This window comes from Lontra canadensis, unplaced genomic scaffold, assembly GCF_010015895.1.
Source record: "Lontra canadensis isolate GAN:19392208 unplaced genomic scaffold, GSC_riverotter_1.0 scaffold77, whole genome shotgun sequence".
NCBI classification, from domain to species: domain Eukaryota; kingdom Metazoa; phylum Chordata; class Mammalia; order Carnivora; family Mustelidae; genus Lontra; species Lontra canadensis.
The window spans coordinates 5,570,761-5,585,033 of NW_022631071.1; the positions used below are offsets into that span (position 1 = coordinate 5,570,761).

Below are 14,273 nucleotides of genomic sequence, written 5' to 3' on the forward strand. Positions count from 1 at the left end.
ATATGACAGAACGTCTGAAAAGGAGTATTATTCACCTCTCTCAGTCTCTCTCTCTCTCTCTCAATCTTCCAAAATTCAGATTCTCACATTCTAGAGCATGTTGTGACAAATCATAAAAATGAATGGTAAAGCTCCCAATTCCAAGGGCTTGGGCATATGGAATATATTAATTTCTTAGTTGTGGAGACTCATTCAGACTGAAAATATCCTATGCTTATTTGAACGATCAATTCTGCAGTATTTGTAAAATAGTACTTAAAATACCAAAAATTCACAAATCCTAATAATTATGAGATTGAGAAGTTACCTATATAGTATCAAAATTATGTGTAAAATTCACAAGAGGTTAAGTATCTAATCATAAACAAAGCACTCTATTTTCAAATCAGTAAAATATACTTATTAGATACCAGATTTTGATTTTATTCCAGAAAATTTGTTTGTAGGAAAAAACTATAAAATTTCCTAGAAAAACAAACTGATAAGTAGTATAAATGTAAGAGGAAAGACTATGTACTACTGGCCAAATCTCATTCCAATTTCATGAAAATTTCTGGGCTATCAGTATTCTGTTACATTGTTTTCCCTTACATAGTAAATTGACAAATTTATTTCCTCTACTTCTCAGTAAAAATAATAAATATAATAGAGGGGTATACCTCACATATTAAGCAATAAAAACAAACCAACATTTTCAGATGAATAATAATACTTAATGAAAAACAAGACTAAAAGGAGTGGTGCCTGGGTGGCTCAGTCGGTTAAGCTTCTGAATTCAGCTCAAGTCATGATCTCAGGTCCTGGGATTGAGCCCCATATCAGGATTACTGCTGAGAGGGCAGTCTGCTTCTCCCTTTCCTTCTCCCTCTGTCCCTCCCCCACTTGTGCATGTTGCACACTCTCTCTCTCGCTCGCTCTCTCAAATAAATAAAATCTCAAAAATAAAGAAAATGAGCTATCCTCCTTTAGTTGCTGGGTAAAATCATCAGTTTATGTTTGACTCTGTCCAGGGTGGACAAATTATACATGTATATATATTACTTGAAAATTTTAGCAAAGCACTGAACTCAATATATCAGAATAAGAATTTTATATTTTTAAAAATAAGATGTACCTTTCATCTGGGTAGCAAAATTCAGTGCCAATTTTGCAAAGAGATCTGGATTTTCAAATTTGTCCTCCTTAACTTTTAACCAGAAACAGTTCTCAGATAGTTCTTTGGGTTCAATCTGAAACAAAAATAACAAAGATAAGTTTCTAAATTATTTCTTCATATTTAATTCTACAAAGAATTCAATTTCACCAAGATCAAATGATAGTTGCTTTATTTATCTACTTACTAAATCAATTTTAGGATCTATCAAAGTAAGATTTAAGTAAATATTCATTGGGGACGTCCCATAATTCTATCAGTGTACAGGAAAGATATACAACAGCAATTAGCCATATAGCAAATTACATTTAAGAAAGCCTTCTATTGGAAGGAATCTTAAAAATAGTTGAGTAAATCCCTCCCCCAACACACATATATATTTTTTCTGCTCTTGGATTTTTAAAAATGAGGAAACTAAAATTCAGAAAAGTGAATTAATTCTCCATGTTTACTGACCAGGGTGAAGATAATAATGATAAAAAATCTAGCTAACATCTTATATTCCTCCTATAATGTGTCAAGTGATTTTCATATATTACTTAATCTAATCATTATAATAATCCCTTGAAATAGGACCTATTATTATCTCACATTAAAGATGAGGAAACCGTGTCCCAGAAAGTTTAAGTGGCTGTCCAAACTAGCAAAGGGCAAAGATGGGAATTAAACCCAGGCAGTGTTGCTCCAGAGAACTGTGCTCTAACTACTACAGGGAAACCGAAGATTAGAACTGTGTATTTTCCAGTACATTATGATGCTTTGTGTTATATTAGTACCATTTCACTGTATGTTTAAATACTAAATGAACGTATCATAAAACGTTTATACAGAGACAACTAGACCAATAGCATCTAGATCCTATAGTTTGGTGGAATGTACCTAATAAACAATAACTACATTCTAAAAATGTTAGTATCTCATTTACCCTTATAAGCAAAGCATGAGTATATTCTTAACTAAAAACTGGTTTAACCATGATTCTGGTCAAACCAACTTACTATGCAGACACTGTCACATTTCATTCTAAGTATGTTCTTGGATGAGTCATTTCCCCAAACTGTGGTCTGGAAAATTGTACTTTTTTTTTCCTTTTCCCTTGATTTCAGGTCAGGCCGTGATCTCAGGGTCATGAGATCAAGCTTCGTATCAGGCTCAGCCATGGAGCCTACTTAAGGTTCTCTCTTCCTTCCCCTCTGCCTCTACTCTCCTCACATTCTTTCTCTCTCTCTTGCTCTCTCAAAAAAAAAAAAAAAAAAGCAAAATGACATCCAAAAGAAAAAAATCGCTTTATATATTACATAAGAAATAATTATGTTATATCACTACAGAATGCTGCCACCTATTCTACACTATCTAGATATTTAAAATTACAACAAGAAAAGGGTGCCTGGGTGGTTCAGTTGGTTAAGTGTCTGACTTTAGCACAGGTCATGATATCAGGGTCCTGGGATTGAGGCCCACATCATGCTCTAAGCTCAGTGAGGAGTCTGCTTGTCCCTCTCCCTTTCTCCCTCTCACTGCTCATGCTCTCTCTCTCTGATAAATAAATAAAAATCTTAAAAAAAAACTAGAACAAATTTTTTTTCTAAAAACAAAAATAGCTATAAAAAAGGCTCAATAATAAAGATTATATTTAAGAATGTTATAGTACTTAACAACACTACAAGAACCAAAATCATGTTTCATTTAGTGATATATTTTATATGCTATTCTCTAGCACCATTTTCACTTTGGTTTTCCTTTTGACTTCTACGTTAATTTCCAATTATCTATGGAGTTTCCAATTCGCAAGGTACTAGACTGAAAGATAAAAATATGATGATGAACTCACAAAGGAAAGCATGAGTCAGCAGTCATCTTCTCAAGCATTATGCAATACTTATATGCAGCAATAGTTATTCACATATTAATGATCAACTATGACTGGAAAAGCCAAAAATAATATAGTCATAAAAATAACGGGTCAAATAATCTAGTCTAGTCATAGCCATAATCACCTTTGACCAATTGATTCTCTTCATAGGCACCTCAGGTTTATATAATTTTTTCTGCTTCATCCCATAAGGCAGATCAAGAGGTACTTCTGGGAAAGGAGGAATTCCTCCTCCAAGGGGAAATGGTGGAGGAGGTCCCCCAAGCAAAGGTGGTGGTGGTGGTATGCCAATCATTCCAGGTAAAGGAGGTGGAGGAGGAGGGAGAGCTCCTCCAGGCAGAGGTGGTGCTGGTGGAGGTGGTGGTGGTGGTGGTGGGGATGACCCACCACCTGGCAATAGAGGTGGTGGAGGAGGGCCTGGAATTCCTGATGAACCTGAGAGTCCATGTCCCTGAAACATATGTAATACAATGTTTAAATGTTTATAGTAAAATATAACAATAAAGAAACTTATCAGTAGACATTTGGGGTTTAAAATTATATACACTATATTTAATTTAATAACATCAAATGACTTAATAGTAACTGAAAAAGACTCCCATAGATTTTTGATAAGCATTATAAACTCTGTACAATGACTACTTCTGCTAACACACTATAAAAGTTGGCATCCTTAAAGATTTTGTGAAACACTCCTCCAAAATAATGAAAAAATTACCTTCCATTATAAATATATGCAAATAAGTACTGAAGTGACTTGAACCTATCAGAGTAGCTGGTTTGAATATGGAATAATTAATACAATCATAGATCTGATTCCCTTGGAACCCATTAGCTTCACACAGAGTCTATCTCATAGCACTACTACCATAGCAGTCTTCTAGCACCATTAATTAATACTGAGTAACATACATTTGTGTGGTAATATGTTTATCAATGTTTCTATATCTATTACTTCTTTTCACTGTTATTATAACCCTGAAATGTAAGTAGGGCATTTTTATCTAAACTTTATCTTACTGCTTATAGATAAGAAAAAACTACAAAAACGTTAAATGACTAATCAAAGGTCACAGAGTCTGAAATGAGGTTAGGATTTGAATGTAGTTCTTCTCATACCTAATGTACTATAGCAGACTATTTCCTCATGGAGTCACTTACAATGAAAAGAATTAATTCACACAGACTGGATTATGAGGACTTAACTTCTTACTTACTTCTACCACCAGAAATTAACTTCAACCTCATTCTCTAATGATAATGGGTAACAAATGAAGGACAGCTTCTCATTCCAAACAGTGTACTTTTTAAGTTAATCTGTACTTGTTTCTTTAAACCATTACTGGTCACAATGGTTCACTTCTAAAATAAATGAACATGAAAGTGAACTTGGTAATTATAAACATTCCTAAGAAAATCCTAACAATGAACAGATGTATTCATAATCAAGGTATGACATTAGATAAAGTGAATGAAAAATTTAAAATTGTAAGATTTCTTGGCATAATGCTATTTTTATTTGGGGGAAAAGTCTTCTTATCTTTACTAATGTGAATTTCCAAGTTGGAGTACTTAATTAAACTAACTAAACTTGGGAATAGCTTTACAAAATAAAGTTGAAGCATATTTTAAGAATAATCAATTTAAAGGACTGACCTGTTTATAAGATTAAAAATTAACAATCATAGAATCATGGAATTGTTTCTTTTACTATTTAATATGAACTGTCCAAATATTTTATTAATATTTATGATGTTTATGTGTGTATACACATATATGCAACTGAAGTATTTTTACACTCAACAAATGATAATCTTCCCCTGGAATGCAATCCTGTACTGAAATTAGTAAAAAATACAGTATTCAAAATTATTTTCATTTATTTTAATGCAGCAAAATTACAGGAAACATTTTTACAATCTGGATTGAGATCAAAGAAATTGTGGAGAAAATCAAAATAAGTTTTCTGAAAAGTTTTAGAAATTAGAAATGACAAGTTTTATGTATAAATGGATATGCTGAAACTTTGAAAGGTAAAATGTATATCCAGTTTTTTATTAAAAGAGAGCAAAATTATAAATAAAATCTTTAAAAAAAATAAATAAAAGAGCAAAATTATATTTGTTAACATCAAATTTTTACGCTATTAGATCGTATCTATGATACGAAACTTGTGGAACCATAAGAATGCTATCACTTTTAACAGAGTTATTCAAGTTAAATGCATGTTTCACAAATTTAATAAAGAATGTCATATAAATGCCACCAGCCTTTAAAAATCAAATCATTATTAGTCATTCTCTTCCCCCTCATGAACAATTAGAAATGCAACAATTAAATTAGGCTACAATAGAGTACTGAGAATTGAATATAGCTAATGAGTAATTTAGTATTTGGCACAATTTGGGGCATGCTAGAAAAGACTGTGTGACTCTGCAGTTTTACAGATCAGTTAAATTAATAATAAATAAGCAACCACTCACGAAATAGTTAAGGCCCTGTACTAGAGTGACATTGAGAAATGTCACCACTTCTGGTTGGAGGGAGGCAAAAACAAAAATAAAAACTGAGTTCTCAGAGATGTGGAAAGGGAAGTCAGATTATACAAAAAAGGATAAAGATTTAATGAAAAATTATCAAATATTATAGATAAGTGAAACAGACTAAGGGAAGCAAAAGGCACTGCACTGAATAATTTGGAGTTCATCAGTGACTTCTGAAGTCATTTCTCAGTAGGCTGATGGATACAAATGTAGTCCATCAATAACTATCCGCTAAGCATGCAATATGTAAAGAGGTGCTGGGAAAACAAAACAAACAACAACAACAACAAAAACACAGGCCCCAAATGGCATCAGTTAGGCTGATTCCCCAACCAGAGATTAATATATAATCTAACTGCAGTTTCAAGAAATAGTCTTTAACAGGTGAATCAGGAACTTTCAAATCAGGACACCACAAGTCAGCCACAGAAGTCCTCTCCACCAGGCCCTAAGGGAAAGTGGCAGGGACTAAATGATCTTTACCTTTCCCTAATAACTTGTTGCCCTACCCTCTTTCCACAAAAACCTTTCATTTTGTACAACCCCTTGGAGTTTCCCTTTGCTTACTAAATGGAATGACGCCAAATTCATAAATCATTTAATAAGGCCAACTAGACCATCAAAACTTATGTGGTTGAATTTTGTGTATTAATGAGCATTTTTTTCTTCCATTTTATTTTCTCAATCATTGTTTTCATCAATGGGCTTTAAAGGTTAAAATGCATGGTAAAAACTAAAAAGAAAATGCACACATAGAAAAAGGACATTTTTCTCACCAACACTGGTAATCTCCATTTCTTAATAACCATTTAAAACATTAAAAGTGTGAGGGTATTTAAAAATAAAAATAAATAAAAAGTGTTGAGAAGACTTACTCAGTTCTAAAGTTTAGAACTTGAGTGCATATGAGTGCTTTTCATCATAGGTGATGTCGTAAGAAATGCAAAATTTCTAGGTTTTGAAATTATGCATCCAATTTTTCAAACTGTCAAAAAATTTTTGTCTCCAGAACAGTACTGCTTGTGTAATATAGTCCATTAAAACTATTTAGGGAAGTTTAAGCAGCTAATACCTTATTTTTATCCAAACAGTAAAATTACTTATTGTCCTGGAAAATTAAATCTGTGGAGTTAGTTCAACTAAAATGCAAAACTGCCAGAAAGTCTGGTTCTGGTCACATTTTAACCTCCATCTAACAAGATAATTTTCTAACATCAAACTCACTGTGACATGACATAAAGTCTGTATCTTCATTCATTACCTGGGTTCGAAGTTGCTGGATTTCTGTTTCAAGCTCTTTAATTTTTTCTTCTCTTCTTTGAAGCTCAGCTTGAGCTTCCTGTCGAGCTGTAAATTCTTCATCAAACTGCAATGATCACCACCATAAATGTACACTTAATAACATAGTTTTGAGAAAGTTTTAAACAACTTTATGTATTAAGTAAGTGGAGTGTCTTTTGCTTCACTGAATTCCCAGGTCATTCAGAAAATCAAAGCTCCAGATCTCTTTCATAAATAACACTTAAGCACACCTGTTGGGTGGGTTACTGATTATGGTGTTAGTAAAGAGGAAATATGGCAGCAACCCAAGGTTAAAAAACCCATTTTCAGAAAACAAAAAAGAAAGAAAGAAAGAAAGAAAGAAAGAAAGAAAGAAAGAAAATTTATTTTTCTAAAGATTTACTCATTTATTTTAGAGAGAAGAGAAAGAGACAGAGAAAGGGTTTAGGGAAGGGCAGAGAGAGAATCTTCATGCAGACTTCCAGTGTGCAAAGAGCCAGACTTGGGACTCCATCTCACCACACGAGACCATGACCTGAGCCAAAACCAAGAGTGGTACGCTGAACCAAATGAGTCACCCAGGCACTCCCCAAACAAAATTTGAAAAGGGTGGACTAAGAAGTTTCTCTTCACATATAATGGGCATTTATATTGTTTTGTTATTGAAAAAAGGTTTCAGAAATATTTTCTTAAATGTTTCATCCCATACATTTAACTTTATCAAATTAGAAAATGAAACCTAAAAATTCGCCATCAAGCAGTTCAACTCTAACTATATTTAACCTTGAAAAGGGAACATACTTTTACAAGGCTCAAATGATTGTACATTAATACAAATTATAATACTTCTATTACAATCTTAATTGTCTAGCATCCCAAAAGTGGTATTTCACAAAATCTGATGGTAGAATGATGTATGTATAACCTAAATAGAATTCTCCTTCAGGGGCACCTGGGTAGCTCAGTGGGCTGAAGCCTCTGCCTTCGGCTCAGGTCATGATCCCGGGGTCTTGGGATGGAGCCCAGCATTGGGCTCTCTGCTCAGCGGGGAGCCTGCTTCCTCCTATCTCTCTGCCTGCTTCTCTGCCTACTTGTGATCTCTGTCTGTCAAATGAATAAATAAAATCTTAAAAAAAAAGAATTTTCCTTCGGATGCTTAACCAAAACACTTGCATAAAATACTAAAAGAGAGAAAATTAAAGGTTAAATTATGATGTATTGGGGGTAGGAGCTAAGATGGTGGAGGAATGGGGGAATCCAATGTTTGCTTCACCCTTCAAATACAACTACAATGAATATCAAATCTTTCTGAAGTCAAGAAATCATTAAGAGTACTGAGAGACCAAACTGCACAACTTCAGGTTGAGAAGAGCCACACTGTGGAAGGTAGAAGGTGCAGACACGTGATTTAGGGTAGAAAAGAAGTGCGATGCTGTAGGGGGCAGGGAGCCCAGATCGTGGACAGAGGAAACAGAGTGAAAGAGTAAAGAAGAGAGTAAGCAGTGCAGAGGGGCCTGCACACCAAAAACACTTCCCCAAAACCATTCACTGAGAACCATTCACAGGGGCTGATTATCGTGAGTTTTTACAATCAGCAGAGCCCAAATACTTAAGTTTTAAAAGTCCACACCATGGTCAGTGTAGAGTCTGGTGGATGCAGTGATACACCTGTGGAGGCGGCAGAGGCCTGGGAGCAGATGGCACAACCTGAGGATCCCCTGGGATGCATTAGAAAAAGAAAGTTCCTCCTTCTTGGAGTGCATCTGCTAGAGGAGGCACTGCCCGTCCAGGGACAAAAGAGCCAGCAGGTCTCATTGTGCTGCCCAGTTTCTTAGCATAGGGACAGAGACACCTGCTGAGGGCAGCTAACCTGGATACTGGCTTACTGTTGCACTTTACTCTAAACTTCAAGCTCCTGCATGTTGCTGCAACTTATGGGAAAAACTGACACCAGTCCCAGCATGGCATGACACTCCCTCAGAGAATCAGCATGGGTCCATGCTTAACAGATTCCAAAATTTAGGAGTTTTGAAACTCAGCTAATGTGCCTGAGATAAAACACAGGTGCACTGTGCTGCTGGGCAGGTAGATGGCTGGGACACATAAAGCGTGAATACAGGGATTTGAGAGAAGTCTGGGACACACAAGAAAATATTTTTTACTCCTCTGTGAGGGCTTCCCAGACATTGGCAAGCACGAACTCCCCACAACAGGGACAAGGGAGAGGACTGGTGCCATTTTTATCCATCCACCCATCAGCATGGACTGACTTCAGGGAGTACCACAGGGCTCACAGCAGAGGCCTGAAGCGTCTACACCAAACCCTACGACCCCCCATACTCTGCAGATGCTTCTTTAGTAGGGCAAGTGTGCCTGAGAACCAACGCAGTGGGGCACATCCCCAGAACACCAGCATAAACCCCCCACACCCACCAAGTCTACCGACCACAGAGTACTATAGAGCTTCTGCTCTAATGGAAAGAGGATCACGACTCTCTTAACAAGTAGGCCAGAGCACACCTAGTAAAAACTCACCACATAATGGACAAGAGCCAAACACTCCCCATTTGAGGCAAGGAGAAATTCTGCAAAGGACTGACCTGGGAAAAAGAATAGCCAAAAAACAACAGCAGAGGACACACAGCATACACCAGGAGTAGTTCCTGAAGTGTCAGGCCCTGGAGTATATACGACCTCTCCTTAATAAAGCCATTACTCTCAGGAATAGGACACATAACAGTCTTTCCTAATGTATAGAGGAAGACAGAGACCTAGACAAAATACCAAAATGGAGGAATTCATCCAAAAAGAAAGACCAAAAAAAAGTCACAGTCAGGGATCTACTAGAAACATAAGTAATATGCCTGATTCAGAAGTTAACAGAAACATCACAAGGATACTATCTTGGCTTGAGAAAAAGAAGACACCAAGGAGTCACTTACCACAGAGATAAGAGACTAAAAAACTAGTCAGGCCAAATAAAAAATGCTATAACCGAGATGTGAAACCCACTGGATGTAATGATCCATAAGGATGAAAGAAGCAGGGGAACAAGTAAGTGATACGAAGATAAAACTATGGAAAATAATGAAGTTAAAAAGAAGGGAAGAAAAACGTTCAATCATGAATGTAGACTTAGGCTCAGCAGAGTCCATAAGCCACAATAACATTTGTATTACAGGAGTCTCAGAAGAAGAAGAGAGATAAAATGGGGCAGAAAATTTAACTGAGAAAGTAATAGCAGAAAAATTCCCTTATCTGGGGAACAAAACAGACATCCAAATCCAGGAGGCAGAGAGAATGCCCATCAAAAACAAAAGCAGGCAAACATATCACACTAAAATTTACAAAATATAGAGATAAGGAAAAAATCCTAAAAGCAGCAGGGGAAAATAAATCTATAACTTACAAGGGAAGATAAATAAGGTTAACAACAAACTTGTCCACAAAAAGTTGGCAGGCCGTAAGAGTGTGCCATTATATATTCAATATGCTTAATACAAAAAATATGCAGCTAAGAATATTCTATCCATCAAAGCTGTCATTCAGAATAGAAAGAGAGATAGTTTCCCAGGCAAACAAAAACTAAAGGAATTCATGATCACTAAACTAACCCAGCAAGAAATATCAAAGGGGAAGCTTTGAGTAGGAAAGACCAAAGGTGACCAAGACTAGAAGAACAGAAAAAATCTCCAAATAACAACATTACAAGTAATGCAATGGCACAAAATGCATATCCATCAAAAATTATTCTGAATTTCAAAGGACTAAATGCTTCAATCAAAAGATACAGGGTATCAGAATTAATTAAAAACATGACATTCTAAAACCTTTGGGAAGCAGTAAAAGCAGCCATGAGAGAGAAATATATATCAGTACAGGCCTACCTCAAGAAGCAAAAAAAACTCTCAAATACACAAACTAACCTTACACCTAAAAGAGCTAGAAAAGGAACAGCAAATCCTAAAGTCAGCTGAAAAAGGAAAATAATAAAGATCAGAACAGAAATAAATAATATAGAAATAAAAAATAGAACATATAAATGACACTAGGAGCTGGATCCTTGAAAGAATAAAATTAATAAACCCCTAGTCACAGTTATCAAGAAGAAAAGAGAAAGGAACCAAATAAATAAAATCACAACTGAGAAAGTAGACATCGCCACCACCACAGAAACACAATTTTAAGAGACTATTATGAAAAATTATATGCTGACAAATTAGAAAATCTGGAAGAAACAGATAAATTTCTAGACACATATGAACCACTAAGACTAAAATAGGAAGAAATAAAAATACTTAAAACGGACTGATAACCAGAGAAGAAACTGAATCAAAAATCAAAAAGCTGGGACACCTGGGTGGCTCAGTTGGTTGGACGACTGCCTTTGGCTGAGGTCATGATCCTGGAGTCCCGGGATCGAGTCCCACATCGGGCTCCCAGCTCCATGGGGAGTCTGCTTCTCTCTCTCACTGTCTCTCTCTCAAATAAATAAATAAAATCTTTTAAAAAAAATCAAAAAGCTCCCAGCAAACAAAATACTGGCGCGGGGGGGGGGGGGGGGGCGGCACGGGGCGCAGATGGCTTCCCAGGGGAATTCTGCCGGATATTTAAAGAAGACTTAATACCTATTCTTCTTAAATTGTTCCAAAAAATAGAAGTAGAAGGACAACTTCCAAATTCATTCTGAGGCCAGCATTGCCTCAATTCCAAAACTAGACAAAGACCCCACTAAAAAAGAGAAAAAATGGTAACTATTCCTCATGAACATGGATATAAAAATTCTCACCAAAATACTAGCAAATAAAATCCAACAGTACATTAAAAGAATCATTCAACACAATCAAGTAGCATTTATTCCCGAGTTGCAAGGACGGTTTAATATTTACAAATCAATCAACGTGATATACCACATTAATAAAAGAAAGGATAACAACCATATGATCCTCTCAATAGATGCAGAAACAGCAACTGTCAAAGTACAAGATCCATACTTGATAAAATCCCTCAACAAAGTAGAGATAGAGGGAACACATCTCAACATCATAAAGACTATATATGAAGGACCCACAACAAATATCATCCTCAATGGGGAAAAACTAAAAGCTTCTCCTTTAAGTTAAGAAATATGACAGGGATATCCACTCTCATCATTTGTTCAACAAAGTGCTACAAGTCCTAGCCTCAGCAATTACATAACAAAAATAAATAAAAGGCATCCAAATTGACAAGGAAGAACTCAAACTTTCACTCTTCATAGACTACATTTTAATTTATGTAGAAAAGCCAAAAGACTGTACCAAAAATTTGCCAGTATGGATATATGAGTTCAGTAAAACCACTGGAAACAAAACCAATGTACAGATATGTATTTCGTATCTGTACATGAATTATGAAGCAACAGAAAGAGATATCAAGAAAATGATCCCATTTACAATTGCACCGAAAGCCACAAGATACCTAAGAATAAACATAACCAAAGAGGCTAAACATCTGTACTCTGAAAACTACAGAATACTTCTGAAAGAAATTGGAAGAGGACACAAAGAAATGGAAAAACATTCCATGTTCACGAATTGGAAGAAGAAATATCATTAAAATGTCTATACTACACAAAGCAATCTACACATTCAATGCAATCCCTATCCAAATGCCATCAGTATTTTTCACAGAGCTAGAACAAGCAAATTTGTATGGAACCACAAAAGACTCCAAATAGCCAAAACAGTCTTAAAAAAGCAAAGCAAAGATGCAGGCTTCATAATTCTGGACTTCAAACTATATGACAAAACTGTAATTATCAAGACAGTATGATACTGTCACAAAAGCAGATACATCAATTAATGGAACACAGCAGAAAACCCAGGAATGGACCCATAACTATATAGTCAACGAAACTTTGATAAAGCAGGAAAGATTATCCAATGGAAGAAAGTCTCTTCAATAGTGTTGGGGAAACTGGGCATTATCACGAAAAAAGAATGAAACTGGACCACTTTCAGTCAGAGAAGGAAATGCTATGATTTCACTCATATGTGGAATTTAAGAAACAAAACAGATGTACATAAGGGAAAGAAAACTTAAAAAGAGAGGAAGGCAAACCAAAGAGATACTCTTAACTATGGAGAACAAACTGAAGGTTGCTGGAGGGGTGGTAGGAGGGATGGCCTAAATTGGTGATGGGTATTAAGGAGGATATCGCTTGTGATGAGCACTGGGTGTTATATGTGATGAGTCACTAAATTCTACTGCAAACTAATATTACACTATATGTTAAGTAACTAGAATTCAAATAAAAACTTGAAACATACATACATACATACATACATACATACATTCATAATGGTGTGCAAAGCAGGAGAGACCATCTCAATGGTGAATATCCATTTACTTCATCCTGCCCATCCCTTACCTCAGTCAGGGCACCAAGCCGAACCAAACAAGCCTGAATACATAGAGTAAATACTGCTTATGTTCATCTATAGAATATATGCCCTTTATTATCTATGTCACTTCAAGTCATTTTAGAAGGCTATATATTATTCCAATTATATTATTACTGTTTCTAAAATTGATATATCTTATTGTCTAGAATTGTCTTCAGAGTTTGTGGAACAATAAAAAAGCATTTTCACTGTTAATAAATACTCATCCTCACAGATTTGACCTTTGGACATTAAAAAATGTCAAAAGAGATCCAAGTCTGAAGAAAGAGTGGATAATGGAATTGGATAACAACAGTGTTTGGGTCAAACATGAAATGCTAACTAATTCTTATATTCCTCTCTACCTGAGTACCTGAAAAATGTTCCACAGAGATTAGTCCAAATTGTTTCTAATCTTTAAAAATTTCAAACCCACCCCAAATCCTTCACAGTTAGTGAATGACCATATTTCCTGGGTCACTGAGAAGACAAGAGCTTTTTCAACAGCACTATACTATTCAGTTAAGACTTATTCTGTATTTCCACCTATCCTCCCAATGTTAGATTCTTCTCTGGGCTTTTTAAGCATGATACAAACTGTACAGCTTTCTTCTATAAATCATTTATTAGTACATTTGGAAAGAGGCACGCAAATGTTTCCATTTGTAATTTAATGTGATCTTAATCTATAAACCCATAGACTAGGAATCACAGAAGCATGAGATATGCAGGTTGGAAGACTTCGCACAGGGCCACTAAACATACCTCTTCTTTTTATGATGATAAAATTAAGATCCAAACAGAGTTAAGTGGCTTACTTAAAGTCATAGCTAATTTGTGGAAAAGCTAAGAACAGATCTTACAACTACTGCTTCTCATTCTAGCCCCTCTCAACTTTCTTTTTTTTTTTTTTTAAACTACTCTATATAGCCTCTTAAAATCACCCAGAGTAAGAGGAGGCATGCAGATAGCTACTGGGAGACCATAAATGTTTTCAT

At 35.5% G+C, this 14,273-nt stretch overlaps 1 protein-coding gene across 5 annotated transcripts in view; it reads right to left on the reverse strand.

Moving 5' to 3' along the window:
- Positions 1-14,273, reverse strand: part of DIAPH2 (diaphanous related formin 2) — a 1,009,576-nt gene that overhangs the window by 688,328 nt on the left and 306,975 nt on the right. For all 5 annotated transcript variants that reach the window (XM_032881800.1, XM_032881797.1, XM_032881801.1 and 2 more), the window contains 3 exons: positions 6,831-6,935; positions 3,151-3,477; positions 1,115-1,229 (listed from right to left, as the gene is read on the reverse strand). In XM_032881800.1, the coding sequence (XP_032737691.1) occupies positions 1,115-1,229; positions 3,151-3,477; positions 6,831-6,935 (547 nt within the window). The remainder of the gene's footprint in view (positions 1-1,114; positions 1,230-3,150; positions 3,478-6,830; positions 6,936-14,273) is intronic.